Source organism: Larus michahellis, chromosome 2 (assembly GCF_964199755.1).
Source record: "Larus michahellis chromosome 2, bLarMic1.1, whole genome shotgun sequence".
NCBI lineage: Eukaryota > Metazoa > Chordata > Aves > Charadriiformes > Laridae > Larus > Larus michahellis.
Window position 1 is genome coordinate 29,233,774 of NC_133897.1, and position 26,328 is coordinate 29,260,101.

The 26,328-nt window shown below is 40.6% G+C and overlaps 1 protein-coding gene across 4 annotated transcripts in view; it reads left to right on the plus strand.

The window, feature by feature from the left end:
• Positions 1–766: 766 nt before the first annotated feature.
• Positions 767–26,328, plus strand: part of GLCCI1 (glucocorticoid induced 1) — a 54,401-nt gene continuing 28,839 nt past the window's right edge. For all 4 annotated transcript variants that reach the window (XM_074574747.1, XM_074574749.1, XM_074574748.1 and 1 more), the window contains exons 1-2: positions 767–1,363; positions 21,468–21,619. In XM_074574747.1, coding sequence (XP_074430848.1) covers positions 919–1,363; positions 21,468–21,619 — 597 coding nt within the window. In that variant the 5' untranslated portion in view covers positions 767–918. The remainder of the gene's footprint in view (positions 1,364–21,467; positions 21,620–26,328) is intronic.

Here is a 26,328-nt window from a genome sequence, read left to right on the forward strand (position 1 = left end):
ACTTTTGTGGGGAGAAATCGCCCGCTGTCCTGAGGGAAAACCTCGACGAGCAGCGCGGCACCGGGCCGGGCAGGCCACCTCCGAACTGCCGGGCCGAGCCAGGCCGCAGGAAGGCTCCTCTCCCCCCCGGCCCCGGCGGCCCCGCTCGCCCTCACCGCCCCGAAGGGCGCTCGCCGCCGCCGGCGGGCAGCACGCGGCAGTGCCCGCCCAACCTCCCCGCCCCTCCCGCCGCTGCCGCCACATCCCACTTCCCTCAGCCCGCCTCCCTCCGCCGGCGCGTCCGTCCCCCGCCCTCTCATTGGTTGAGAGCCGAGAGCGACAGCGGCGCTGGGCAATGGAGCCTGAGCTGGCGCGGCGGCGGCGCCCAATGGCGGGGCGCGGCTGCCGCCCCTGCCCGTCGCGGCCGGGCGTCGGGGCTGCGCGTTGCCATTCGCAGGCAGGGCGGCGCGGCGAGTGGATGGTGTTGGTCGCGGCTGCCGGGCGCCGGCGGGGGCAGGAGCCGGAGCCGGCTACGAGCGTCTCCCCCCTTCGCCATCCCACCCCCTCCGGCCGCCTGTGCCTTCGCCGCGCCCCGCCGCCGACCGCTCGGAGCCGGCAGCGCTGTACGATGTGAGCGGCCGCGGGGCTCGGCAGCGCCCCCGGTGCCTGCGACGCTGGGTCGGGCAGCGATGGCCGGAGCCTGGCGTGGGAGCAGCCGCCGTCGCCGATAGGAAGCGCCGGGGGCAGCCGGGCAGGCGGCGCGGAGACTCCCTCGGGCCGTGAAGCGCTTGTCCCGTCCCGCCCCGCCCCCTCCCTCCTTCCTCCCCCTCCACCCTCCCCCTACCCCCGCGGCCGGTGCATGCGGGGCGCTGGGGGCCGAGCTCGAACCCCCCGCGGCCGCCGGAGCGAGTGACCCGCCGGGTCCTGCGCATCCCCACCATGTCCTCCTCGTCCAGCTCCTCGCAGACCCCCCCGTCCCACCACCAGCCCCCGCCGCAGAGGATGAGGCGCGGCGCCGCCGGGTCCCCCACTGCCGGGGGCGGCACGGCCGGGGGCCCCGGTAACGGCGCCGGGGGAGGCGCGGCGGGGACCAGCCGGCTGCTCCAGCCCATCCGGGCGACCGTCCCGTACCAGCTCCTGCGGGGCAACCAGCACAGCCCGACCCGGTCCCCCTCCGCCTCGGTGGGCAGCAACACCGGGCCGGGGGGCGGCGGAGGGGGTCGCGGCGGAGGCAGCCCGCCGCCGCCCAGCGCGACGCCGCCGTTGGCGGCGGGAGGCGGCGCGGCGGAGCCGGGCAGGGTGAAGGGCCGGCAGCGGCGCTCGCCGGAGAGCAGGAGGAGCAGCTCACCTGAGAGACGGAGCCCCAGCTCCCCGGTGTACAGAGGTAAAGCACCGGGACAAAGCCGGCGTCCTGCTTCCCTGCCCCCTCTTACCCCCCCTGCCCCCACCCGGGGGGTGCTGGCTCGGCCTCCGAGCACCCCCGGTCCCCCTCTCCTCTGCACTCCCTGGTGTGGGGGGTGCGCCCTGCCCGGCCCCCGGGCCAGCGGGGGTGGGAGCCCGGGGGACTGCCGGCCCGGCCCGGCGGGAGTCTCGGAGAGCGGCTGGGGGTATGTATGAGGGTGAGCCCTTTAGGGGCACCCCCCCCCGCCCCGGGAGCGGGGCAGGTGCCGTGCCCGGGTTTGCCCTGCCGGCGGGGGGAAGCACCTCGTCCCTTCCCCCGGGAGGCAGGCGAGCCCTTAAATGTCATCCTCCTCCTCCTCTTCCTCGGGCTTGGGAAAAACACCCCGGTCCTCCCCCCGCGCCGCCTGCCAGCGCCGGCTGCGGGAGGAAGCGCCTCCCCAGCGGAGCGGAGCTGGGGCCAGACCCGCCGCCCTCCGGGTTCCCCCCACTGCGGAGGGGAGCGGGCCGGGGCTCCCCCGACGGTTCTGCTCCCTCCTGCCCGTAAGGGGAGGTGTGCCACGGGGGGACGAGTTTGAAATGAATCCGCTTCCCTGTCTACACGTGTAATTATTCAGTAGGGGTTGTTAATGGGTTAGATGTATATCTGGGGTGTCACAGCCCCGTTCTTAAGTGCGCCTTAAACCCAAGCCTCAAAAGCTCTTCCTTTCTGCAGAGCTCTGTTTCTTAAAAGACTTGCGTTTTTGTAACATCTTAGGTTAAAATACGTAATGTTTTCAAGCACAGACTCTAAAACAAAAAGGAAATTCCCATATTGAGATGCTTAAAAACAAATAACGCAGTCTACCTCCTTGTGATATCTAATACTGAATCCTCGAGACTGTAAAATAAAAAAAAAACAACAACCCAACGTAGCCAGAATAGGCCTGTAAAGTTTAAAATGTAAAATTGATTCCCAGCAAGTCCAACTTAACCTGTGTCAGGTTGTCTGTTAAATTATTGAATGTGTTAAAGTGGCAGTGGCCATCTTACCTCCCCCCTCCCTCCCCCCTTCTCCCATCACTTCAGCAGTTGAATGAATCAGACTAAATGCACTTTTTATGTTATCCGGCTGTAGCTATCGGGTATCTCACATCATCTCTTCCTGGGAACGTTTTACGTGGTTCAGTACCCCTCACTTGTTCTGTCCCTTTCTTAAGTCTTACTGTGTTTCATTTCTATGGCAAATTGTGGTCTGTGTTGATTGCCAACGTGTTTGTAGCAGTGGAATCTGTTACCTTCTCCCTACCCCCTCCCACGGTTTCAGTTTTAATGTGTAGTAAAACCTTACAATCTGTAGTATTTGTAACTTCGGCACATCTCTCTCATCAGAACGGTGCTAGGACATGGGCAGCATTTTGCAAATGAGCAAAATGTCACTGCCAGTTACGCGTGGAGTTAATTTACCCTATACAGTATTTGTGCTTATGCAGATGACTAAATTGGTTGTTATAATCTGAACAGAGATACTTCATAACTTATTTCTCAAAAAGATCATCTATTTATGCAGAAGTTCTTGTGTTTGAAAATAGAACTGAGCTTCAGTGATTTTGCTTCATCCAAGCTCTACTTAAAATTTTAAAGATCATATTTTTCCCACTATATGAAATACTAAATGTAGATTTCCTTTTTTCCTACTCCGTTAACCTTTGGAAAATCCTAATGAGAAGCTAGGCAAAACAAAAACAATCAGTGCACATGAATAGTGATGGTGCTGATGATGAATACTGTAAATTATTTAATTATGGGGACCCGGAGCAAAACATTGTAGTGGTGCAGTGTATAAAGGTCTACGCTTAAGGTGTATTGAAGAGGGAGGAATGTGGGCAGTTAACCTGCAAGCAAGGAAAAATACTGCAAAGCTGTGAAATATTTCATTATTATGTACGAAGCTTTTGTTGGAGGGGAAATTTTTATTTTAGAAAGTGGTTTCAGTCATCTTCATCTGTGGGCTATTTTAGCATTAATAAATCAGACTATAAATTAGTACTGAATGACTTTTCCGTCATTAAACTTGTTGGAGCTTGCCTCACGGTGAACCGCCTTAGCAGCATACACGGCTTGATTCGGTTTAATGAGCGCAATGTATAAGATCATAAATGGTCCGTCACGAAATGCGCCCTGTAATCTGTATGCACTGGGAGGAATTTGTTCCCCCTCCTCCAGGTCAAGCCAGCTGCTGCTGCAGAAGCTGACATCCTCTAGCAAATCCTGAATGAATGAATGAAAACAACGTGATCGCCCTAATAATGACCACAATTGCACACGTCAACAGCTTTATTTTACCGAAATACAGGCACCATTTTCTAGCAGGCGAGGGTAATAAGATACCCTATTTCTTTGGTCTCGCAAAGGAAAAAAGGTTACCAACATCCCCCCCCGCCCCCCCCCCCAAACCTAGAGCTGTTTTTACACAGTTTGGAATATAGTTGTATGCCATGGGGCAGGATTTTGTCTTTGTTTCCCTGCTTGTTCTTAGCATTTTGGTGTATTATGTATGGATACTAAAAACGCTGTTTGTAGTCTATATACGGTGGTAGTAGTATATAGAAAATTGATTGCTGAACTGGAGAACTGCTGCAGTAATAATGGAGGACTTGTAAAAAAAAATGTTCTGTTTTCAAACATGGACCATCTTGCTGCGGCTTGTTAAACAATGTGCTACTCCAGCTATTTATAGTTGTTGTCAGCATGCAAGTCTTGGGGAAGCGACTTGATTCAGTTTTTTTTATTATTATTTTATTTTCTCAGGTTTTTCAAAACCGTTTCCCACTGCTGTAAAATGTGAGCTTAGGCTCTAGGTATAATCCTGTTGTTTTTCTCACCAGTGCAGGAGATCTGTTTGTCTTTGGCTCTGCAGTCTGACTTAGATTGTTTCACGAGTATGCTCGTGCTGGAGGCTGCTTATGATTCTGATGGATAGATGTTTTTTCTCTTCTTAAGACACCTGCCCCTTCCCCACCTCCTTTCAGCCTTTTCCAGTTACAGGATTCCTTGAATTGGCTATCCTACTAAGCCATTTTGTTGTGGGTGTTTTAGTGATTTGCCAGAGGTTCTTTTTATAAAGGAGATTTCTGTGAAAACACTCCAGCTTTGAGCCTCTACAGGTCAGAGCAACTACCATTGCAGGCGCTGACATCACTACTACATGAATGGAAGCAGCATGCTCTGTTTCTTCTCCCATCATCATCTTTTCTCGCCCTTCCTTCTAGGATGCTGTAAATGTTTTTGTTCTGCAGCAAACCCCTCTGTGTTTAGAGCTGAAACCTTCAGAATTTGGTGATGTTTTCTTTAAGCAAATTTGGGGATTTGTAGTTCTTCGGAAACCATTGATGCCAGTATTTGTATTTGGGTAGTATTGATACTGAATGGGTGAGAAATCATGAATGCTATGTACTAATTTCAAGTTGCTAAAAAAGGAAATAAGAGGGGGGGGAAAAAACTTCTGATATTGTAAGATAAGTCTGCACTGTGTGAGTCTGCTCCTTTCCTCTTTTCTTAAACATGTTTATTCCTTACTAGTAGATATGTTTTTATAGCCTGTATTCATGTTTTAGAGAGTTGGCAATGTAAAAAGTGCCTGGCTGAATGTAACAACACATGGTTTTCTTAGAGGGAGTGTATCTGATACATCTCTGGTTGCATAAATGTAACGTCAACAGAATGTGAAGCAGCGTGGTTTATGACAAAGGAGACTTCAATAATAATACAAAAAAATCCTTTCAGCTGGTCTAACAAAACAGATTACTTGCTTATGAACACTTCTGTTTTGCAGAAAAAAAAGCAAGTTGTTTTCTTTCTTGCCTTACCTGGATAAAATCAGTAGTTTCTGTTATTATGTAAAGTAGCTTGTATAAATACAAGAGAGTGGGTTTCCTGTTTAGTTTGTTGTTTTTTTTTCACATGGTGTGCAATGTTTTGTATACAAGGAGGGTGTAAATGACTTCTGTATGATTCAAGCTCAATATTGCTTTCATCAAATGCTTTGATTTGTTTAGTGTTAACTCTGGTGGTACTGTAATATTGTGCTTCATATTTTTCTAACTTTCACTTACATAGTTTATAATATAAACTTTTTTCCATATTAAGTTTTGGAGGCAAAGGTTAGTTTTAAGGACATCCGAAAAATACTGTAATCCATTTGGCTCTTAAGGGTTCCCAGTGTCTTTTACTTCCCAAAATACCTCCTGAAGTGTTGCCAATGTTAGTAAGAGAAAGGAATTAAAAAAGATGCAAAACAACTGCATAACCCAGTTCTGAGTAATAAGTATGTATATCTGTTATGCTAGTAGATGAAAGGCCAGTGGAGTGAGGAGTGGAGTAAGACAGACAATATTGCTGATCTTTAGACTTGTAAGGGATATCAGTATTTAAAAACCCCAAATTCAGACTTCAAAAGGCAGAGCTATTTTAATATCCTGGATTCAAGCCATCCAATATTTTGGCATCACGAGTATTTATACCGGAGATCAAGAAGATCTTTCCTTTATTTCTAACAAATGTAGGTAAGGAAGTAATTTTTGTGACGCTTCCTATTTCCTGGTGCCTGAATAATAGCAGTATTCCCATAATTGTATGGCCCGAACAGTTTTGCTCCAGCCTCATCCCTCTCTCTTCCCAAAATAGCTTTCATTGGAATATAATATGGTGAAATAAAAGGCACTGGCTAAATTTGAACCAGTTGTCTTCAACTCAAAGGTTTTTTTTAGTTACATGTTTTAACATGACTTTAAATTAGAATAGTATATTAGATGTCCTTAATAAATATGTTTCATAAGAGAAATTAATTGAGCCTCTTTCAGGTGTTAAAACAACTGCAGGACAGAAAAATAGAAGGTATTTTCTCCATTGAACATAAATATTGTAGCAAGGCATTAGCTATAAAGAAAGTATCCCCCTGCCCCATGGAAAAAAATAACTTATAAAGCATATGTATATATCTATTTTAAATCATTGCCTGATTCTTTAATTCTTATTCGTTGGACAAAAGCAAGTATTAGCGTGTTCCATATGGCCAACTGAAGCTACTTGCCAACATCCACGCATAGGAAAACAGTGGCTAATACTGCAATTTGTTTTCTGAAATTCATGGTTCCTTTTTTTTGTCCTTTTCCTTCCCATAGTGGTGGGGTGAATGGAGGTTCTTAAACTGTATCTTAAAATGCAGGGAGGGGAGGGTAGGTCAAGGGAATGCATCTTAGAATCTTACAAAAAAAGTCATTGTTTGCCAAGTACAGACTGACACATAATGAGTTGTTGAGCTTTGCTATATTGGTAAAATGCACAGTGGAAAGCTAGTTGTTTTTAAAATCGGGTTTATGCTACTACTCTAGATATCATCATGGAAAAAAAAAAATAACTGGTGCAGTAATTCTGAAATTTCGGTTCAGCCTGGACTTGAAAGAAATGTAACAATGCAAAACGTATTGGAAATGAAGTATATGCTGCTCTGTGTTTCAGTTCAAGTGAAACTTTGAAATACTTTTTTTTTTTATGGGACTTCATCACTTGAGTATTTATCTTCATTTGAAGAAGGTTATAGGTGTGTTTGTTTTTTTTCTCACAATGACAAGTGAAAGTTCCCGTTTAAATTGGTTGGCAATATCTTCAGTAGAGAAAAGCATTGCCAACACTTGAACATACGTGAAATCCATGGAGAACAAACTATTGCGTCAAGAAAATTTGTTAATGTAGTAGGATTTAAACACTGAGTAGCATTTTTTGAAAAAATAACTTCTATTGATTAAAAAAAAAGGACCCTGTAGTAAAGATACATAACTGGAAAATTTTGCTGAAGACTTGGGATAGTTAACTGTGTTAATGATCATCATCTTGCTTTAATGTTAATATTTAAATGCATTGAGTTCTCTATTTCAGCGCTGCCTCCCTTGTAAACCCGTAGTGCTTAAACAATGGCTTAAGGCATTTTCAGGCAAGTAAAATAATATTTACATCTCATCGTTAGAAGGGATACATCCACAGCAACTTGACAGCCTGAGATTATCCCCTTTCTCTTCATGTCACCATTTTTAAGGGCAATTGCAAAATGAAGAGAATCAGAGATTAGAGAAAAGGAAAGTGGGTGTTTGTACTTAATCTATTCTTACATTTTGAGTGTGGATTTTCTTCTTCCAAATTAGGCTGTTCTTCAGTTGTGCTTTAATTTTTCCCCCCTCCTGATTTGACTCTGAAGTTCACTACCATTAATTTGTATTATGACTATTTTTGAATCAGAAATTAAATCCTAAAGCTTGAAAATAGCTGATGGGTACTGAAAGGGTTTACAATTTGAGACTTCTGCGGTATGGATACTACACAAAGTATCATGATACAGTGTGTAACATCAATCCTTTTGAATGGCGAGTCAGTCTCTCCAACTCTTATTTTTCCAAAGCTAGGATCACATCCATGGAAATACTCACCCGTGGTTGAAACTAAAACACGTGCTCTCTCAGGAACCCGTTCCTGCTCTTCCAGCTGGGTGAATATGGATTTAGCACCAGAGCTCTTCCCTTACGTGGTCCCCTTGGACCGCCTGATGATGATTCTGCTCAGACTATGTCTTCTGCTGCTAGTAAGACAGAAGAGGGCATGTAGCTACTGGAAGTTTACCTTGTGGAAGGAAACCCAGCCAGGCCAAGTGGGGCCATGCTAGGTAGTGCCCTCAGCTTGCTGTCTCTGGCCTTGTAATGCTGCCTCTGCCCCAGTCCTGTTCATTTCTCTTCTGCACCTTCCCTGCCTCTTTGGTATCTGCACCAACCAGCAGGTGTGGGCGTCTTCACTCAAGCCATAACTGTTTTCTGCACAAACAATTTGTAAATAGGGATTAAACTAACCAGTTGGTGTTGGGTCAATGGAAGATGGTTTTGATGGAAAGTTTTAATTTTTCCTAGTAGTAGACCTCTTAATTAGCTTTCCATATTAGATATTGCTGTTTTGGAGACAATATATACTTCCCAGTAGGTCATAAAATGTTACGAGCTTGGGTTTTGAATCCTTAATGCAATATGCTGTATTGGTTAGACCTTCTTATTTAGTGTTGCATGTGCCCTAGCAACAAATGATGACACAGATGTTGGTGTTTATAAGGATTTAACTTTCACTGCTGCTACTGTTAAATTGAGGACTAGCTGTTCGCAATGGGTATTATTCTCCAAATCAAATACAAATGAGTGGTTAACAACACTGGTTCTTATATGTCCCTTGTTCTGCACAAACCGAAACTAGTTTTACCCAAACTACACATTTTGTTTCCTCTTTAGGAAGAATGTGTCTCATATTTTGCTCATAAGGGTGGTGACTAAGAACAGTACGATAACAATTCTGTCATGGTTTTTGAATAATCTAAAATACACTGTAGACTGTTTTCTTCTCACTCTGTCTTAAAATACAGTCTAAACTGGAATAGTAATTTAAGCATCCCATTCCTTGAACAGTGCAGAAGTCATGTGTTTGAACAAGGTTACCTTCATCCTTCTTTCCTACATTCTCACCACCAGGCATTAAACAAGGAGATTAGTTGTAGACACACTTCTGGGTTTCAGGAATTCACACTCATATCTAACTGGCTTGACTGGTCATTGCAAGATCACTGGCACTCGTGCTACAAACTTGAAACTCATTAATATTGTTTTAGTAAATCTGTCTTTTGGAAATGCTTCTGGAACAGTAACCACTTGGCTGGGAACTGATTAAATGTATGGCAAAATGTGTATTGCTATGTCATGTGCCTTTTAATCTCTGGTGTTTTGGCATACGGTGCCTATTCTGGAGTTCTGATTAAAATACTTTGTGAAGGTTGGCTAGCTGGATTACCTGTATATGTACATTTTTTTTAAAAGGCTTCATGGTTAGAAAAAATAAACATTTTAATATAGGTGCTTAGGCTGCAGTACTAAAAAAAATTCAAAACTGTAATAATTTATTGACATCTGTCAGCATTTGGAAGCCAAACTGTGATTTGGAAATAATGTGTTCTTACCAGAAAGCAAATTCTGGTTATTCAGTACTCGATTACTAGCTAATTCTGTTAATCCCAGTCTGCAGAAATTAGCCCGTAAATACAAAGCCCACTTCTTCAGAGTATGATACGCAGTCAGCCATTGGCTATTTGGGAGCAGATTACCCAAGTGCAGATATAAATGCCTAGGCTTGTGAACATATGGCTTCCAAGGATAACAGTACAGTTGCTTTCATTAGATGAAGTGCTGTACCCATGCTGGATCAGAAATGTTGCTGGATAAACCTTGGAAAATTTTGCACCGTGTTCCCAGAACTCAGGCCACTGATAACATGGCGTGGAGGAGCCAGTGAGTGACTCTACAAGACCTGTGGGTCTCTATAGGTATTTAATGTGGTCTCACTACTGCTCCCTCTGCTCATCACAGCAGAGCTCATTAGCCCAGCAGGACTAGAAGATGCTGATGATTATAGCAGGTATTGGTGTGGTGCGGTCTGTGCTCTGGAAGGGTTTGTTGAGTGCAGTTCTTGCACATGGAGTCAGCTTCAGTTCATCCCCGCATGTTGGCTAACCAGTCTGACTGGGGTCTGGAGCGCTGGAAAGTACATTGCAAAACCCAAATGGCTTTGCAGTGTTGACTCTGTGCAGTTAGGTGTTGTACCTCCGTATCCAGTATGTCATATATAATTCAAAATCTTTCTGTTATACGTGATATCTTCACTTTCTGTTATTCAAAGGAACAGAGAGTTGACTTGCTCACTAAAAATTAAACCCAGGTTTATGCCAAGTGTCCCGGAACAGACTTTGAACAGTGTGACTAAAAATATCAGCTAACTGCTGAAGAATGCAGAATAAGACGTAGGTTTACACAGTAGTTGGGAAGCTGCCAGGTTAAAGGAGAATCTGTCTTCACATAAGTAAGTTTCAGTTAAAGTCTTCAAATTTTCATTCTTAACTGATAGCTGTGTTTGCTTAATTGTGGCAATTGATAGTAGAATACCCTTACACATCCTTTCTCTCATACTCTGATTTCTCTGGTATTTCACCTTCAGTGGCTCCTTTGTTGTACCTGATACCCTGCTCTGAATAATCATCTTTGCAGTGTTTTCTTTCCCCACAAAGAAACCATAAAATACCATTGAAATACTCAATGTTCTTTTCAATGGGAACAAGAAAAATTCCTCATGGGCAAAAAATTTAATTAACTCATGCATGTTCAAAAGTAAGGTGTATTTCAGAAATGTCCATGCAAGGAAATGACCAGAGAGACAAATTCAACTTAGGAAGTTGTCCACGCTGAAGATCCAGATAACCTTTGGGCATTAGTGTAGAAACAGAGATACTCATGCTTTCAAACCAAGTTGTGTATTGAAGTGTCCAGTCCATATATTGTTTAAAATATAAATTTTGTGAAACTGTTGTGTACGTCTACCTTAATTTCTTCCAAAGAAGGAACTAGCCCATTAAGATTATTGGAGTCTCATGATTTTTAGTGGTGTGTGTATAACACTTAATACAAAGTTGGAGGATCCAGGGAGATCTTTCAATTTAAAGAATAATAGTGGAAACTCAGTTTGGCTGCATTGAAGATAGGAATTACCAAGTCTGACAACTCAAAATCTGGGAGAAGCAGAAGAAATGGGTGTGCTGGCACTGTATATACAATAAATATTAGATGTTTCTACAATTAGGCCTTTTTTAATCATGCGAATTTACATGCATATGCAGCAAAATAAAAAAATCCTACATAGAGGTATGTTCTAAAATTCATAAATCTGGAGTAAAGATTCAGATTTCAGCAGGAAATAGTTTGAAAACTTGGCTAAACAGGGTTTCTCTGACTTGAATGTGGAGAGAATCTGTTTTAATGAAAAATGTTAATACTATAGGAGTCTTTCAGACATCAGAAAAACTCAAGGATATGATCTGATTGTAAGGACGCTTATCTCGAAAAGGCCGCTAGGAATAAGCAGAGAGCCTGCAAGAAACAGCAGGAAGAACTGAGAAACGAATATCACATGATCAACCAAAAAGTGAATCTTAGCAGAGAATTGTTAAAGCCCGAACAGACCTGGACTTCGCATGTTTTAAGACAGACAATGGAAATGTGCAAATAGAAAAATAAGGAAAACGTAGTTGCAGCCATTTGGAACCAAGAAAAAAGAGATTAAGGATGATTTGAGATTGATGTGCTGGTATGAAAGGTTTCAAAATCAACTCCAAGGAATAGTAGCAAAAATCTGAGAGGAAATGGCACAGATATTTATTCAATGCACTGTGCTTACCAGGATGAAGTTTAAGTAATCAACTTTCAATAAGGACAGTGATTTTTAACACAAGAAGAAACAAAAAAATGAAATTTTAAGGGAGAGGGTAATTCGGAATTAGGAATTACCAAGACTATTATAAATACAGAATCCAGATTTTAATAAATTCAGTTCAGTGATCTCTATTGCAGGATTCTAGAAAAGCTCACTCAGAAGTTCACACTTGCCTTCAACTAAGGCAATACTCTGAATTGGAGGTGACACCATTTGAGAATAGATACCTGAGTATAGCAGGGACGATGCTGATGTTCTTAAAACGTGAAAAATTTCAAGTCCAGTTCTAAAATGTAGAGGTCTGTCGGTCTAACTTCAGCTATAGGTGAAACTTCAGAAGAAATTCTAAGGGGTGGTGGAAAGCAGCAAGAAATGTTGAAGTGCAGAAGGAGCTTTCCAAATTGTGTCATGCTACCCTGGTGGTTTTGATAAGAGAACTGATTTTCTAGACAGGAAGTAGATTTTATCTGCTTAGGCAAATTTTAAAATTAGGGTGATGAAACCGTTGATTAATTTTGAGAGGTTTAATTAGTATGCAGGAAGATTATGCAATAACAGTTGAAGGACCTTGGGAATTGAAATAACAATTTTTGAAAGTGAGATTTAAAAGTAAAAAAGGGAGGTTTAAGTATGTGAGGTTGTACTCGAGCAGCATATCTTTTCCTCTAAGTGGGAACATACTGAAAATGCTGGAGGGTGGAGCTGGGTGATGGTGGGATCTCTAAACTGCCAGCATGGACTGACTGAAAGGGTACTGGACATAAGTCAGGTCTTGCAGAAATGAGCAACTTGCTGCGTAGGGGCCTGCTGAGACATTGTCTGGGATACTGCACATGGTTTTGGTGCTCTGCAGTTTAAGAATGGTAAAATCTAACTGGAGCAGACTCAGAGAAGGACTACTAGGTTAGGAGCTTAACCATGCCATGAGAAAAAAAATCTACCCTGAGTAAAAGTACTATTACTTTCTCTGAATCCAAGTGAGTTGGGAAGGGGATGGAGAGGTGGGAAGGAAGAACTGGAAGTTAGTGCTAGGATGTTGATTGGTTTGACATGGATTGATTTGACAGTGTAAATGCTTATGTAGAAAACTATAAGAAGGCCTGAAACCATCACACACACACACACACACACACAAAAAAATCTTCCTGGAACATTTTTCCAGTAGAAATTGTGGGGGCAAAATACCAGATGCTGTAGGATTGAGTTTGTAATGTGTTTTTAAGTGATTATATGTGCTTTTGTAGTGATAGGTGAGAACTGGGGTCCTGATTTAGGAAGTTGTTTCTAGTCCTTAGTTTCTATGACTTAACTGATAATGAAAATATAATGTATTTAATCAGCAAAGTTGGGCAGCCTGATTTAAGCAATCAGTTTTAATCTGGTTTTACATTTCTATTTTTCAGTATTTTTTTCAGAAAAAAATAGTATTCTTGTTTAGTATAATTAGCTTTAGCTAGGAGAATGCTTTCTATCTCTGATTGTTGGTGATCATTACGATGGCATTGTTATAGCCTGCCATGCATTGATTACAATTCTTTTTGTATTCTGATTGTGGAAAAGGTGCATCATGCCTTCTGATTTGTTAAGGTTTTTTTATTCACAATTATGTCCACCTGCATTTTGATGGAAAGTGGAATTACATTAAAGGTGTACAAAACCCTTACTTTTTTACAACATTTTGTTAAATTGTAGGTATTATCATTATAACAAAAAATAAACCCTTCCATCATCAGGTTTATTCAACAAAGGTGGTATTATCGTTAGTTACTGAATTAATTGCATGTGTTTATAATTTCCTTCAAGATTTTAATTATTAATGCACTGGAAAAAACCAAACCAACCAGCTTTAGAACTCTTTTTTGTTCCCAATTCATTTGTCAATATTGGGTAAATTTATCATTCAACAGATCTAAATTAATGAAGTAAAATTAAGAAAATTCTCTGTACCTGCAGAAGTGCACAACAGTTAATGGTTGGTTGTGTGTTTCAGTGTGCTCTTTTTCCTACGTACTTGGCTGCTGATCTCCAGTCAGTTTGGTTTTAACTTTCTAAAGTAGGAACATTTTTGAGATACTTTATTAATTGGTACTAAGTTTAGGTATTTGCATAGTGTTTAAGTTTGAAGTGATAACTTGACAAAGACAAATATATTCTAAAAATATGAAATACGTAAAAATCTGAAAGGTTTGGAATTAGTGTCTTACCTACCTGGTGTCCTGTTAGAGTGCAAATGTGTAGGTCACATCTGTTGAACAAAGCAGGCTTTTGTGATATTAAATGCTCAGTCTTTTGTATACAGGTCCCGTACATGCCAGCTGTAATCTTTGTTAGAAGAATAACTTGGTTTTAGAGAGTCGAAACTTTCTTCCTTATAGTTTGTTTACCTTCTTACTAAGATTAGAGTGTTCTTTCTATGCATGATCTGTAAGAATAATGTTGATTTTAAACAGGGCAGTTTTGCTGTGAACAAAATCTGACTTCTGAAAGATAAGTGTAGTCACGTTTTACTTGACCTGTACTTGGGTGGAATAGGAACATGGGGCAGAGACCAAGTTTCAACATATATGCATAGGCAACCAAGATTTTGAGATTCAACTGTAGGTCCAATGAAATTCATGTGCCTGCAGGTTCATCCGTCTGTCCCTCTTCCTCCAGGTATCTATAGCCTAGCTCTGAGCACCGTGCCTTCCTGTGCAGTTAGGTGAGTAGAGCTGTACATCCTTGAAAAGTCATGTGTAAAACCTCCTTGATGGAAAGAAATGCCTTGATCTACCTGTTGGATTCAGTGACTAATCAGAAGACCTCTTCCCTCTCTAGGTGGCTTACTCATAGCTATAAAAGATAACTAAATGTGGTTGATTCCCAAACCCCTTACTGTAGGTCTTTGTCTACAGTTTTCTTCTGAAAGGGCAAACTGGTTTTGTTTTGTTTTCTCAAGATAATCTACCTCTTGTATTGATAGACTTGGGCTGTTTCATGCAGTTTGGTTTGGATTCTTGTAAGCCTCATCAAGTAGAAAACTGAATTTGCCCTGACTACCAACCTGTGAAATGGCCTATGTGGAAGACTGGTTCCCCCTGTCCCCCCCGCCCCGCCTTCTTTCCCCTCTTTCCCCTCTTTCCCCTCTTTCCCCTCTTTCCCCTCTTTCCCCTCTTTCCCCTCTTTCCCCTCTTTCCCCTCTTTCCCCTCTTTCCCCTCTTTCCCCTCTTTCCCCTCTTTCCCCTCTTTCCCCTCTTTCCCCTCTTTCCCCTCTTTCCCCTCTTTCCCCTCTTTCCCCTCTTTCCCCTCTTTCCCCTCTTTCCCCTCTTTCCCCTCTTTCCCCTCTTTCCCCTCTTTCCCCTCTTTCCCCTCTTTCCCCTCTTTCCCCTCTTTCCCCTCTTTCCCCTCTTTCCCCTCTTTCCCCTCTTTCCCCTCTTTCCCCTCTTTCCCCTCTTTCCCCTCTTTCCCCTCTTTCCCCTCTTTCCCCTCTTTCCCCTCTTTCCCCTCTTTCCCCTCTTTCCCCTCTTTCCCCCTCTCCTGAGAATCTTTCATGGACCTGAATCTCTGAAAAGAACTCGGGTCTCATGAAGTGGACTGCTTTCTGCTTACTCAGTTTGATTATTGGAGTCTTGTTCTGTGCCATTTTTTTTTTGGTCCGTTCAATGTTATGGATAATGAGAAGAAATTGGAGTTGATTATGTCAGTCCGTTTAGAGTAGTTACTTCAGAATGTCATCCCCCTTTATTTTTACTCATTCTCTCTCTTGGTTTCTGAAATAGAAACTTGGGAATAATTTCTGAAGTTGATAAAACTGAATGAAAACCTGTGTGGCGCACATAGTGAAGACCGATGTTTTTACAGAGCTGAATGTACAGCATTTTTAGAGATGTAATTAGAGAAGGTAATTTAAAATGGCCATCTCATGTTGTGTCCTCTTAGAAATATCCTTTTGGTAGCAAAACACTTTGCTGTATTTTAAATGTTTGAAAAAGCTAGTATTATGTTTTGATTTAAGGTATTAAAGAGATTAAGCTGTTGAATTTGAAATTATAGGAGGAGGACTGCAATAACATCATGTTTTTTCTGTATGATTACATATTAGGATGTTGTATTTTTTAAGTTGCTATTTAAAATCCTTTTTTCTTTTTTTTTGTATGAACAGTACATGGCAAACAGTATGATCTTTGTTGTTCTGCACCAGTCTGAACCGTTAATGCAGTCTTTCAGCCAGTTTGCAGACTGGGTCAGAAACAAGTCTGTCAGTCACTGGCAACTGGGAAATGTCTTTTGAGCCAGTAGATCTATCCTGTGGAGTAAAACTTCTAGGGACCCCAAATCCCTTGTTAATCCTTTTCTTGAGAGATTTTGGCTCCAGTTACAAGAGAAAAGCCTTCTTGAGAATGAAGATTGAAATATTTATTTTTTTTTAGCGGCCTCTAAATCCCCATTATTCATTTTTTTTCATCGCAATGTCCTATAGACAAATTCTGCAAATAAACATGCACCGGTTTGTCCATCTACCTACATAATCAGAGCAGGAAAGACCGATCAGATATACATTCAGGAATCAGTACAGTATCACTATATACTCAGTTAAGAAGCAAACAAAAAGGCAAAAAAAGCCTTGACCACACTTTTCAGAGAGTGTTCCTCCTCTTGTATCTGAAAGTCTACTTTTGTAGCACTCAAGGAATCATTGTCCAAAGCAAGCAAGAGCAGAGGTATCCCTTTTCATACTTGTAAAAGGTGTAACTAAAGAGGGGACTTTTGAATGGACATGTGTGGGGCAGCCACTGCTGTGGTAACCATGACCTAAGCGTTGGGCCATCATTCTTAGTAGTTGCTGTGGGTCACCATTCCTTAATATTCATCTTTCCATTTCTAGTTTATGATTTCCTGTGCTGCCTTCCTACGTACTTTGTTATTTAAGAGGCATTCATGCACGTACTGCTGAATCATTGGTTTTGTAGATTGTTGTAAATTTGTTGTCATCTGTAGTAGGAATGCCCTAGAAATATCTGATACTCCTTCGTAACGTGATACCTAGTCTTTGCATCTCCTTCAAGCCAGACTACTTGAACTCTGACTTTTTTTTTTTTAGTGGCCTCTAAATCCCCATTATTCATTTTTTTTCATCGCAATGTCTTATAGACAAATTCTGCTTACTCAGTTTGATTATTGGAGTCTTGTTCTGTGCCATTTTTTTTTTGTCCGTTCAATGTTATGGATAATGAGAAGAAATTGGAGTTGATTATGTCAGTCCGTTTAGAGTAGTTACTTCAGAATGTCATCCCCCTTTATTTTTACTCATTCTCTCTCTTGGTTTCTGAAATAGAAACTTGGGAATAATTTCTGAAGTTGATAAAACTGAATCAACTTCTTGAAAAGAGTCTTAAGCAGACTAGGACATCCAGCCAAGTGAGTCCTTCCAAGAGTCTTTAGTATTTTTGGAGAAAATTCTTTTGAAGCTAGTATTCATTTCGTAGGTAAAACGGGAAATTCTTTAGGAACAGATGAGATCTAAGCTTGAGACTCATATTTCACTAGTATCTCTGAAGGTGAACCAGAAGGTTGTGTAGAGTGTTAGCAACTGAACTGAAGAGAAACGACATCTCATGAAACTCTGTTGTGGAATTTAGTACTGATGTTTCATGGCTGTCTTGGATAAATAGTTTTAAGTTATAGATGAACTTTCAAGCAAAAAAAAAAAATCAAGATATTACTGCAAGCATGTTGTCTATCCTTATGGCAGGAGAGTGTCACGGTTAGCTGACATGGATAATGAGATGATAATATTAATACTACTTTTAGGGAAGAATGAATTCTATTTTTATTTCATGTTTTTCATTCGAGAGGAATCTATGTCATCTGAGAAGTTCTTAGGGTAATTTTAGTCTTTTTAAGCTGAATATATCCATGCAAGGATATGAGTGCAAAAGTTTTGGCCAAATTTGAACTGCATCTGCTAACTGCTGAAAGAAAGGTGGGAAGAAAAGATGCTGACAGATGAGCTCTGGTGGATTTAGCTGAAGCAGTTTTTATAACGCTACCAGTGCTAGCTGTCAATCTCGTTCTTTTGCTGCAGGTGATTTTCCTCATTGCATGCATGGCAGAAAGCATTATTTAAGCTAAGATGGATTGGGAGCAAGATTTTGAGATTGTGTGTGGGTTAGCTGCCTCTATGTTGGATGGGAAGGCAATCTCTTCATTTTAGAGCTGTAGCAGATGGTTTTATTTGAGCCCTATGTCCTTTTCAAAAGAGCTGTCGTGTGTTAGTTGCTTACTAAATTACATTTTGCTGGCAGAGAAATGGAAACCTTTTTTCAGTCAGTCTAGGTGGTATAACTAGAATTCTTTTGGTGGTCAATGCAGCCTGCAGAACCATAATTTCATGTTTTCATGCAGTTTATTTTAGTTGATTCCTGCTGGGAGTTAGGATCACACCAAATTTCGGCAGCTGTAGTATTCAGGTGGACCCTTGTGCCATTTTATGTAAAATCATTTATAACTGGAAATGTGTAGCAATAGCTCCTAAATACATACCATTAAAACCTGTGGCATATTTTAAATAACACATGAGGTATTTTGCTTTCCTATGAGCATCCATCTTGCTTTTGTAATTTCTGGCTAATCTTTTCAGGTAACATTATCCTTCTTAAGTACTTCCAAAGTTTAGTTGCTCTGGAGGTAGATCTGAGCTCCTTGTGTGATATGTCACACGTTACTGACAAAGAGAACAGAATAGTTCTGACTTACCACTGTGGTAAAATCCACTCATACACTGAAATGCTGTCACATGTGGTAAAATCTTTCTGTAATTTTAGAAATTTCTGAATATTGATGAAGCCGTTCTGAACGCTGAAGTCTGTTGGCTAACCTCGGGAGCTGTTGAAGTGCTTCAGATATCAGGTGGCACTTGCTGCACTTTTGTTGCTGTGAGAAAACCAGAGCATGAGGTTTCCATCCGGACAGAGTGACTGTGGCTGGAGAAGGGTATGCATGATAGGGGCGTCAAAATCCCATTGGTAATGAAAGTGTGGGGAGAAATGAAAGTTGTGTAGTAGTTCCTAGAGCAGCAAGAAGCCAGACTTACAATGAGGTGTGAAAAGCAAAATTAAGAAATAAATCCCGAGAGCAGTTTTATTATTTGGAAAACTATTTAAACCGATCTGAGCCATCACTGTTGTTGTCTAGTTCAACTCTGCTCTCTGTGGCATCCAGTCATCTTTAAGTTCATTACTATACAAGACAGTTTGTCAAATGCTAATTTGTAGAAATTCCTTCAGATTTCATGCTTGCATATCCCTTCTCCTTTGTTTTTTATGTTCTAAGGATATATATCATAAAAGGGCGAGAACTGAAACTGTTATTGAGCAGACCTCAGTGCCCTGCAGCCCTGTTGTTCCTCCTGGCTCTCCTGTGGTTGTTTCTGCCCCTTATATTATGCCAGCCTGCCTCTAATGGGGAAGAACATGTGTTTATGACTTTTTTTTTGGGTAGGTTTTAGTTTTCTTTATGTTTAACTCAGTGAATCACCTTACTAGATGGGTTCATAGATCTGCGCAAGCCATCTCAAAGTGGATGGCAGGAGCGCAGACAGCAATGGAACAGGGTAGGCATTACAGTAGTGCTAACCTGGATTGGCTTATGCAGTTGGGAAGTCATGTCCTTGGTTTGTTTCCTGTGATTCAAAATACAGCGAAGAGTAGTAGGGATTTAGGAGACTGTGTCTTGAGCTTTCCTTTTCTAGCCTCAGGGTTTAATAGTGTCCTGCAGTCCGCTTCCAAGATTACCATGGAAAAATACAAATGTGATGTCTGGTGGTGTTCGTGTCCGTTGCTGTTGTAGTGTAATTATACGAGTTGTTAATGCTGGGATTGCTGTTGCCTTTCCTTAGGGTGTAGCACAAGACATAGACCTTAGATCGTTCTCTGGTTGTATATATTTTATTTCTGTGTTTTGGACTTGTGTATTCTTGAGGTTTTGTTTTTGGTTTTTTTCTGCAAGACTTTTTAAAGTTTGCAAAGGTAAACTTTGCGTAGTCCTTATTTCCCCATCTGCAGACATTGTTTTGCTAGTTTGTCTCTGTATGGTCTCTAACTTGTTTTAAAAGGTCTTTTTTAGAACATACTTTGCTACTTATGTATTTAACAAATTCCTGATAGATTTTCGCATGTAATGTATTTCTAATGAACATAGTTTTTAGAGGAATTTTCAAACCTCAGGCTACATGGGAGAGCAGCGTAGTGCCATAGCATGGCAGTGAAGGCTGGAAGAATGCTTTGTAGGTCTGCACCCTTTAGGTACTTTTGTGTTTCAGTGTAAATGTAATTACTGGTTTCATGTTTAAAATTTGTCACCTTTTTTTTAGATTTGGGGCTTTCTTATAGTTCAAAAATGTTTCTTAAAATGCAAATTTGTCACAATTGGAATCCTCCGAGGATAGATCTTTTTTGAAAGTTGTAGGGATTTGGTTTATAAATAACATTGCAATCAAAACAATTCTGTTATACAAAGGCAGTATGATATACTATCATGCTTCCAATTCACAGCATCATTTAGAGCTCTTCACCTAAAATTAGTTGTTAATGAAGTGTTTCAGCAGCTCTACATTTCTCAAAAATGGTGTGTTTTAACATGATCATGTTTGTATATCATACTTATAGTATGCATGCTGCATTAGTGCAGGCTGTACCTCAGTCGTTGTGCTGAATGCTATATAAGACACTGATGATGGAGTCTGCCTTTGGAGACCCAGCAATTCAGGATGATATACAAAGAGAAAATGCGCATGGAGGTCAGTGCCCATGTTTGCTCTCAGCAGTGTGCGAGCAGGTCTGCTCTCAAGTTCTGAGCAGGGTTTTGGTGGGTCGGATCAGTGCATAACGTGACTAGAAAGTAATCTCACTTGCAAACTTCTAGTAGGGCTGAGCAAGAGAGACAGTAGCTGTAATGTAGGGCTTAGGTTGGCTTATGTAAAGTCTAGAAAACGAGTATATGAAGTAATTTTGCCTAAAGGACAAAGTGAGATGATCCAGAGAGCATGCTATAAAACTCTGATGTGGGAAGGAACAATCTCGTGAATCACCCTACTCTCTTGCTTTCCAAATGAAATGCAGGAAAAAAAAGTGTTCCGTGATCTAGGTGTATGGGGAGAGAACTACAGGGAGGAGTCAAAGATTGCAGGCGCTGTGATGAGTGAAGGCAAACACGGCAGCTGCCTTGACCTGAGCTGTGTCAGAGGGAAATAGTCACACACTTTCAGCTTGCTAAGGCCTCTGTTGGCATCTTGTAAATAATGTGGAATGACGTACACAAGAGCAAGAAATCAGATATGCATCTTCTTAAGAATCATATTTTTTGTCATGATTTGTGTTCTAGTATTTAGACAGCTAAGCAAGCTGACTTTTAAAAAAAAAAAAAAGTAACCCAATACTGATACTGTGTTCTATTTTCTGTTTCTGTATGTCTGGCTTTCCTGAGTTGCATCATCACTGTATTTAAATTTGCTTGATGCTTTTTGTTGATGAAAATATCTCGCATAAGTAGCCTGGTTCTTTGCAGCTATGAGCACTTTAAGCGTTGTTTTTTGTAACTGTTAAGTTTTCCCTTTTGTATTTTTTCTCCTTTGTCTGATGTTATTTGCTTTGATGTGATGGCATTCTTTTCAGCTTGACATTTAGGCAAAGGTTTCTCATGTGTTCTTGCCATTGTGTGTCGTAGCTAGCTTTTAACATTTCATATCAAATTTAGCCTGACTTTTTTGTTGATTTTGTTCTGGTTTTCTACAGTGGACAGGCCAAAATCCCAGCAAATCAGAACTTCTGGTACCATAAGGCGAACTTCTTCTTTGGACACAATAACAGGACCTTACCTCACAGGACAGTGGCCACGTGATCCCCACGTACACTACCCTTCATGTATGAAAGATAAATCTACTCAGGTAAAAAGCTGTAAAACAAAGACAACAGAGATGTTTCATATAACGGATGTCTTCCTGATAATACTTTTATCACCTGATCTGGAATCCTAGCGCAACTTAAATCTGAAGAAATGTGGGTTCACTTAATTTTGTTATAAAGCCCTAAAAATAGGGTACAGTAGCATTTTTTAATCAGTGTCAATTCAGTACCATGGTATGCAATAGATATTTTTATGCTTTTTGGAAAACAGTTGTTAAAAATAATTTTCTGTATGTGGGCAGATCTGTTGAGGCTAAATGAGCAGATTTCAATCTCAGCCGTGTATCTGGTTCATATTGAAGCTGCTATATGCAAAATTGTGCTGAGTGCTATTTAAAAAAAAAAAAGATTCCATAATAGTAGTGGCTGACAAGCTAAAGATTTTACTAAATCTGTGTATTTGTGTGTGTGCGGGGGAGGAGGTGGGGAGAGGTTACTGTTCAGAAGGATTGATGAGCTTGTCATTAGAGAGGAAATCAAGAAGAGGAAGCTGGGAGTGAGCATGTATGAGATGTTCCCTCTGCTGCTTACTAGTAAGAAAGACAAACAGAAATGCTCTGGGAAGAGTTGCCTTTTGAAGCCAGACATCAGAATGAGAGCTTTACCACCAGCTACAGAGGGAAGGGTACTGAGATTACTCATGGCCTGATACCCTTGTGATACCCTTGGATCCTCCTCAGGGTTCTGTCCTTAGCAGGAACCTCTGGTAGGTAGGCTGCTGTGGTATTCATAGTGCTCCAGTGCTCTTTGGCAACTGAGCTGAACATTGTTTCTTGCCTGATTCCTCCTCATGCTGGAGCTTGCTGCCCACAAAGATGATCACTATCAACCAAGTAAAAAATCTGTAATTCTAAAAAACACCCAAATTATTAGCAAAGGAGCTCCATTGTTGGGTTTTCAGTAGTAGTATTAGGGTATGGAGTAATTCATCCGAGTTTGTGTTCCAAACTAAATTGGAAACTAGAAAAAAACGACTACCTTTGGTTATATTTTGAGTCTCCAAGCCATGGAGGGATGGTTGCTAAATCAGTTTTCTATCTCTTGTGCCATGATTCTGGCCCGTTCTTATCATGGGTGTCTGCAAAGAAAAATGATACTTCTGTCATCCTACTTTTTGCTTATAACTCTCTTGTGCTGTTAAAAATTGTTTTTAATGAAAGCTTATGCTGTCACAATGCATATGATACCTTTAAAATATCAAGGATTTTTCTGTCATAACTTCATTTGTAGGTGTATAGGTTTTGGTTAGTTTCCACTGACTTGCAACATACTTGTCACCTGTTCTGCCACCATTGCTTACAGCAAATGCAGCAGCTCTTTAAGTTGATTCTAGGTTATAGTCTTTTGTGTAATACTGAATTTTTCAGGACAAGTTAGAATGTATAAATAATTTTCCACATCTCTTTAAAATCTACTCTAATGCAGTGCAGGAAGTTCTCTGATGGGGGAAGGACAAGTGTAGAATGCTTAGAAAAGAAAAAAGATTTGTCTCTATAATCCAGAAATCCTATTTAATGAATTTGGGAATCTGATGATTAAAATCGTTCAAGGAAACTTTTAGAAATGGTGGCGGAACCCTTTAAGAAAATACTGTCTTCATGCTGTACTCATTCATTTTGAAACCAGCCAGCCTGTTTTAGCAAAAAAAGAAGAACAAGCAGTCATCTTTACTGTCGCAAAAGATCTACCTAAAATGCTCTTAATCTTGGATTTACTTCCAAGGTGCCTTCCTTTCACAAGATTGTGCCTCGAAAGTCTTTCTGTTTTGAAACCGTAATTTCCATTCAGCAGATTTTCGGTAGCATGCTTTGTAGTTACTGTATTTCTTAACCCCTCTCTCATAAAACATGTATCCATATCAAACTGCGCAAATACCCTTATGGATAGAAAATTTTGAATACTTAAACATTCACAAACAAACCTTTTCACTAGTTACAGAAAAGAGAAGCAAACTTGTTCTATAAATATTTGAGCTCCGAGCATTTGGCAGTAAAATTGCTTTCCTAGTGAGCTCAAGTAAGTGTTTAGGTTATTTACCTGTTGGCTGCCGCCCTTTACTTCATTCAGAAACAAAGCTGGGGGGAGGGGGAAATAAAAAAGTTTTACCTTTTCATCACAATCAAATGTAACAGAGAGGAAAGGCAGTACTGTTGTCATTACAAGGTGAAGTGTTATTTTGAAGGGATAAGGGTAGGGAAGTTTCATGGTTTGGATTTGTGTGGATATCTTCTAACAAGGAATTACATTAACTGTCTTTATTCAGATTTTGCAGAAGTCAAGCATTTAGCAATATTTAAGTTGAGCTGAAAAACATGTGTCTTGACTGCTCAGGACTACATGAATATGTAAAATATAACAAGCATAGCGATTGGCACAGCAAATTCCACTTTTTTTTAAATAAAATGTTCACTAGGGAGACTTGTAGATGAATTTGATCCTAAAATACTTACTTCATTTATGTTTTGGTTGTGTGGGGTTTTTTTGTTGTTTGGGCTCTGTGTAGTTTGAAGTAGATCTAATTTCAAGAACTAAGGATGAGTTCCAAGTCGTTGATAGGATGCATGCATGGCAAATTAAGTTGAGTTAAATTAAAACCTTGCTCTTTTCCTGAGTACCAGCACAAGTACTTCCACTACTTCTTTTTTGTTGGCTGAGTAACCGTTTAGCTCATGGGAGTTCATATAGTTTACAGTAGCTAAAAATAATAACGCTTGGTAGTTTAGCAGAGTGGGAGATGGTAGCAAACAAAATAAATAAAAACAAGATGATGAAAATCAATAAACCATTTTTTTTTGTATGAGCATGTTTCATTGGAGAATAAATTATCTCTTGTTTTACTTCTGAACTCATGAACAATGCTGTCAGTATAACTTACATTGTAGGTGGAATAATTACTTCTCTTTCAAGAGTACTTTTTGTCCCTAATTAAACATTAATTTAAAATCCAAATTTTGTGCAGTTTTGTGAAGGTAGTGATTATGGCTGTTCCAAGTTTCTTAGAATTCTTGTATTAAAAAAAAAAAAAAGTCAGATTCTGGTATTTACTGTGATCAGATGAATTTTTAATGAGTTTTGTTCCAAGTCCTTGTTTCCCACATGTTCTTTGAACCTGTATGGTCCTCATGAATGTTTCTTCTTTCTCTAAAATTAAACCAGGATTTTTAAAAAGGAATGCAATAATATCTTATTATTTAAGTAGAAGAAACAGAATTTTCTTTGTTTGTTTTAGTTTCTGTTGCATCTTGGAGAATAGTAACTGTAGTTCATATTTCTGTGTCTCTCTTACCCACCTCAAGTGTTTTGATGGAAAACACTGCAGAGAAGTGAGGTTGTTGTGTTTGCTTTTGCAAAAATATACTATGACACTATGCATTGTGACATTTACAGAATTCCAGATTTCTAAGAATTCTCCATGTGTTTATGCTCGTGTATGTATATGTGCAAGTGCACTCAACTAGCTGATATTTAAGGAGCAGCAAGTTTGGTATAATTAGATGTGTGCCATTTTATTGAGTAGTGTTTAAAGTATTTCAAAAATGCAGAGAAACTTGCCATTATAGGGAGTTATTATACGTGTAGATATACTTTGTTATCCCCTTCCCAAGTTCCTCCAGTGTCCTACTTCCCTCTCCTTTTCATTAAAATTTGAACTTTTCATTAAGGCCATTTAAAACTCAGTATAGCTTCCTTCCCCATTTTTTCCATCTCTGCACTGATGGAGCAATTTTGTATACTTGTCTGTCATGCTGGACATATACGTATTTCCCCTCTTCCTAGTGTAGGGAGTAGTAGTTCAATGTTGAAATGGTTGTGCTTAACCTCAGAATCTTCAGAAACATAATCGTTATAGTTTATTAATATAATTATTTGGCAGCTAAATCATTCAAAAGAGTTTTATAAAATTAAAAAGGAGAAATTAGGGATAAACATACGATGTTGATGTCATACCAAAGATATTGCCAGTTAAAGTCCATCTATGTAATATTCCTCAATCTAAATAATACAAAGAAAAGAACAAATGAGTAAGTGGAATATGAGTCATTGATTTCCTATACCGCCACCCCCCAGCTGACTCCTGAAACTGGATTCCAATATGCCTGGATATGCCACCTTCAGTGTATATGGCAATTACATATTACACAAACAGAAATGAAGAAAGTTTGCAAAATGCCTTTGGGAATTCTTACTTCTCTAATCTAAAGAATAATGCAGTTATTAAACTGGAATGCTTGGCTAAAATATGTTTTTGTTCTTGTGTGTGGGTCAAGGCTTTAATGTAGTTACTTCTCATTAGTCACCTGAGTAATGTTTTGTTTTCTTCTGGGTTGAAATTTTGTTGCTTAAAAATTAACATCATAAACCAGGAGGCTCAATGGCATGAAGCTTTTTTATTGGTGCATTAGTTATCATTGCATTCATGGGATATTATAATGATGTACTTTGGGGGAATGGGACGAGGAGGAAGGGATATGTGTCATACAACTATGAATTTTATTATTCTAACTTTTCTTAACCTGTCTGATGTTTAAGAGGAGTCAGCACCTATAGTCAAATTAACTTCTAACTCTTTAGGCCATTTCTTTCTGTAACATTTCTAGAGGGTCTTTGAATGCTTTAGAAACATCTGAAGACTCATTAGACTTTATCTTACAGTGCTGCTGGTGTGTTTCTTTTGAATTTGGAAGTTCTT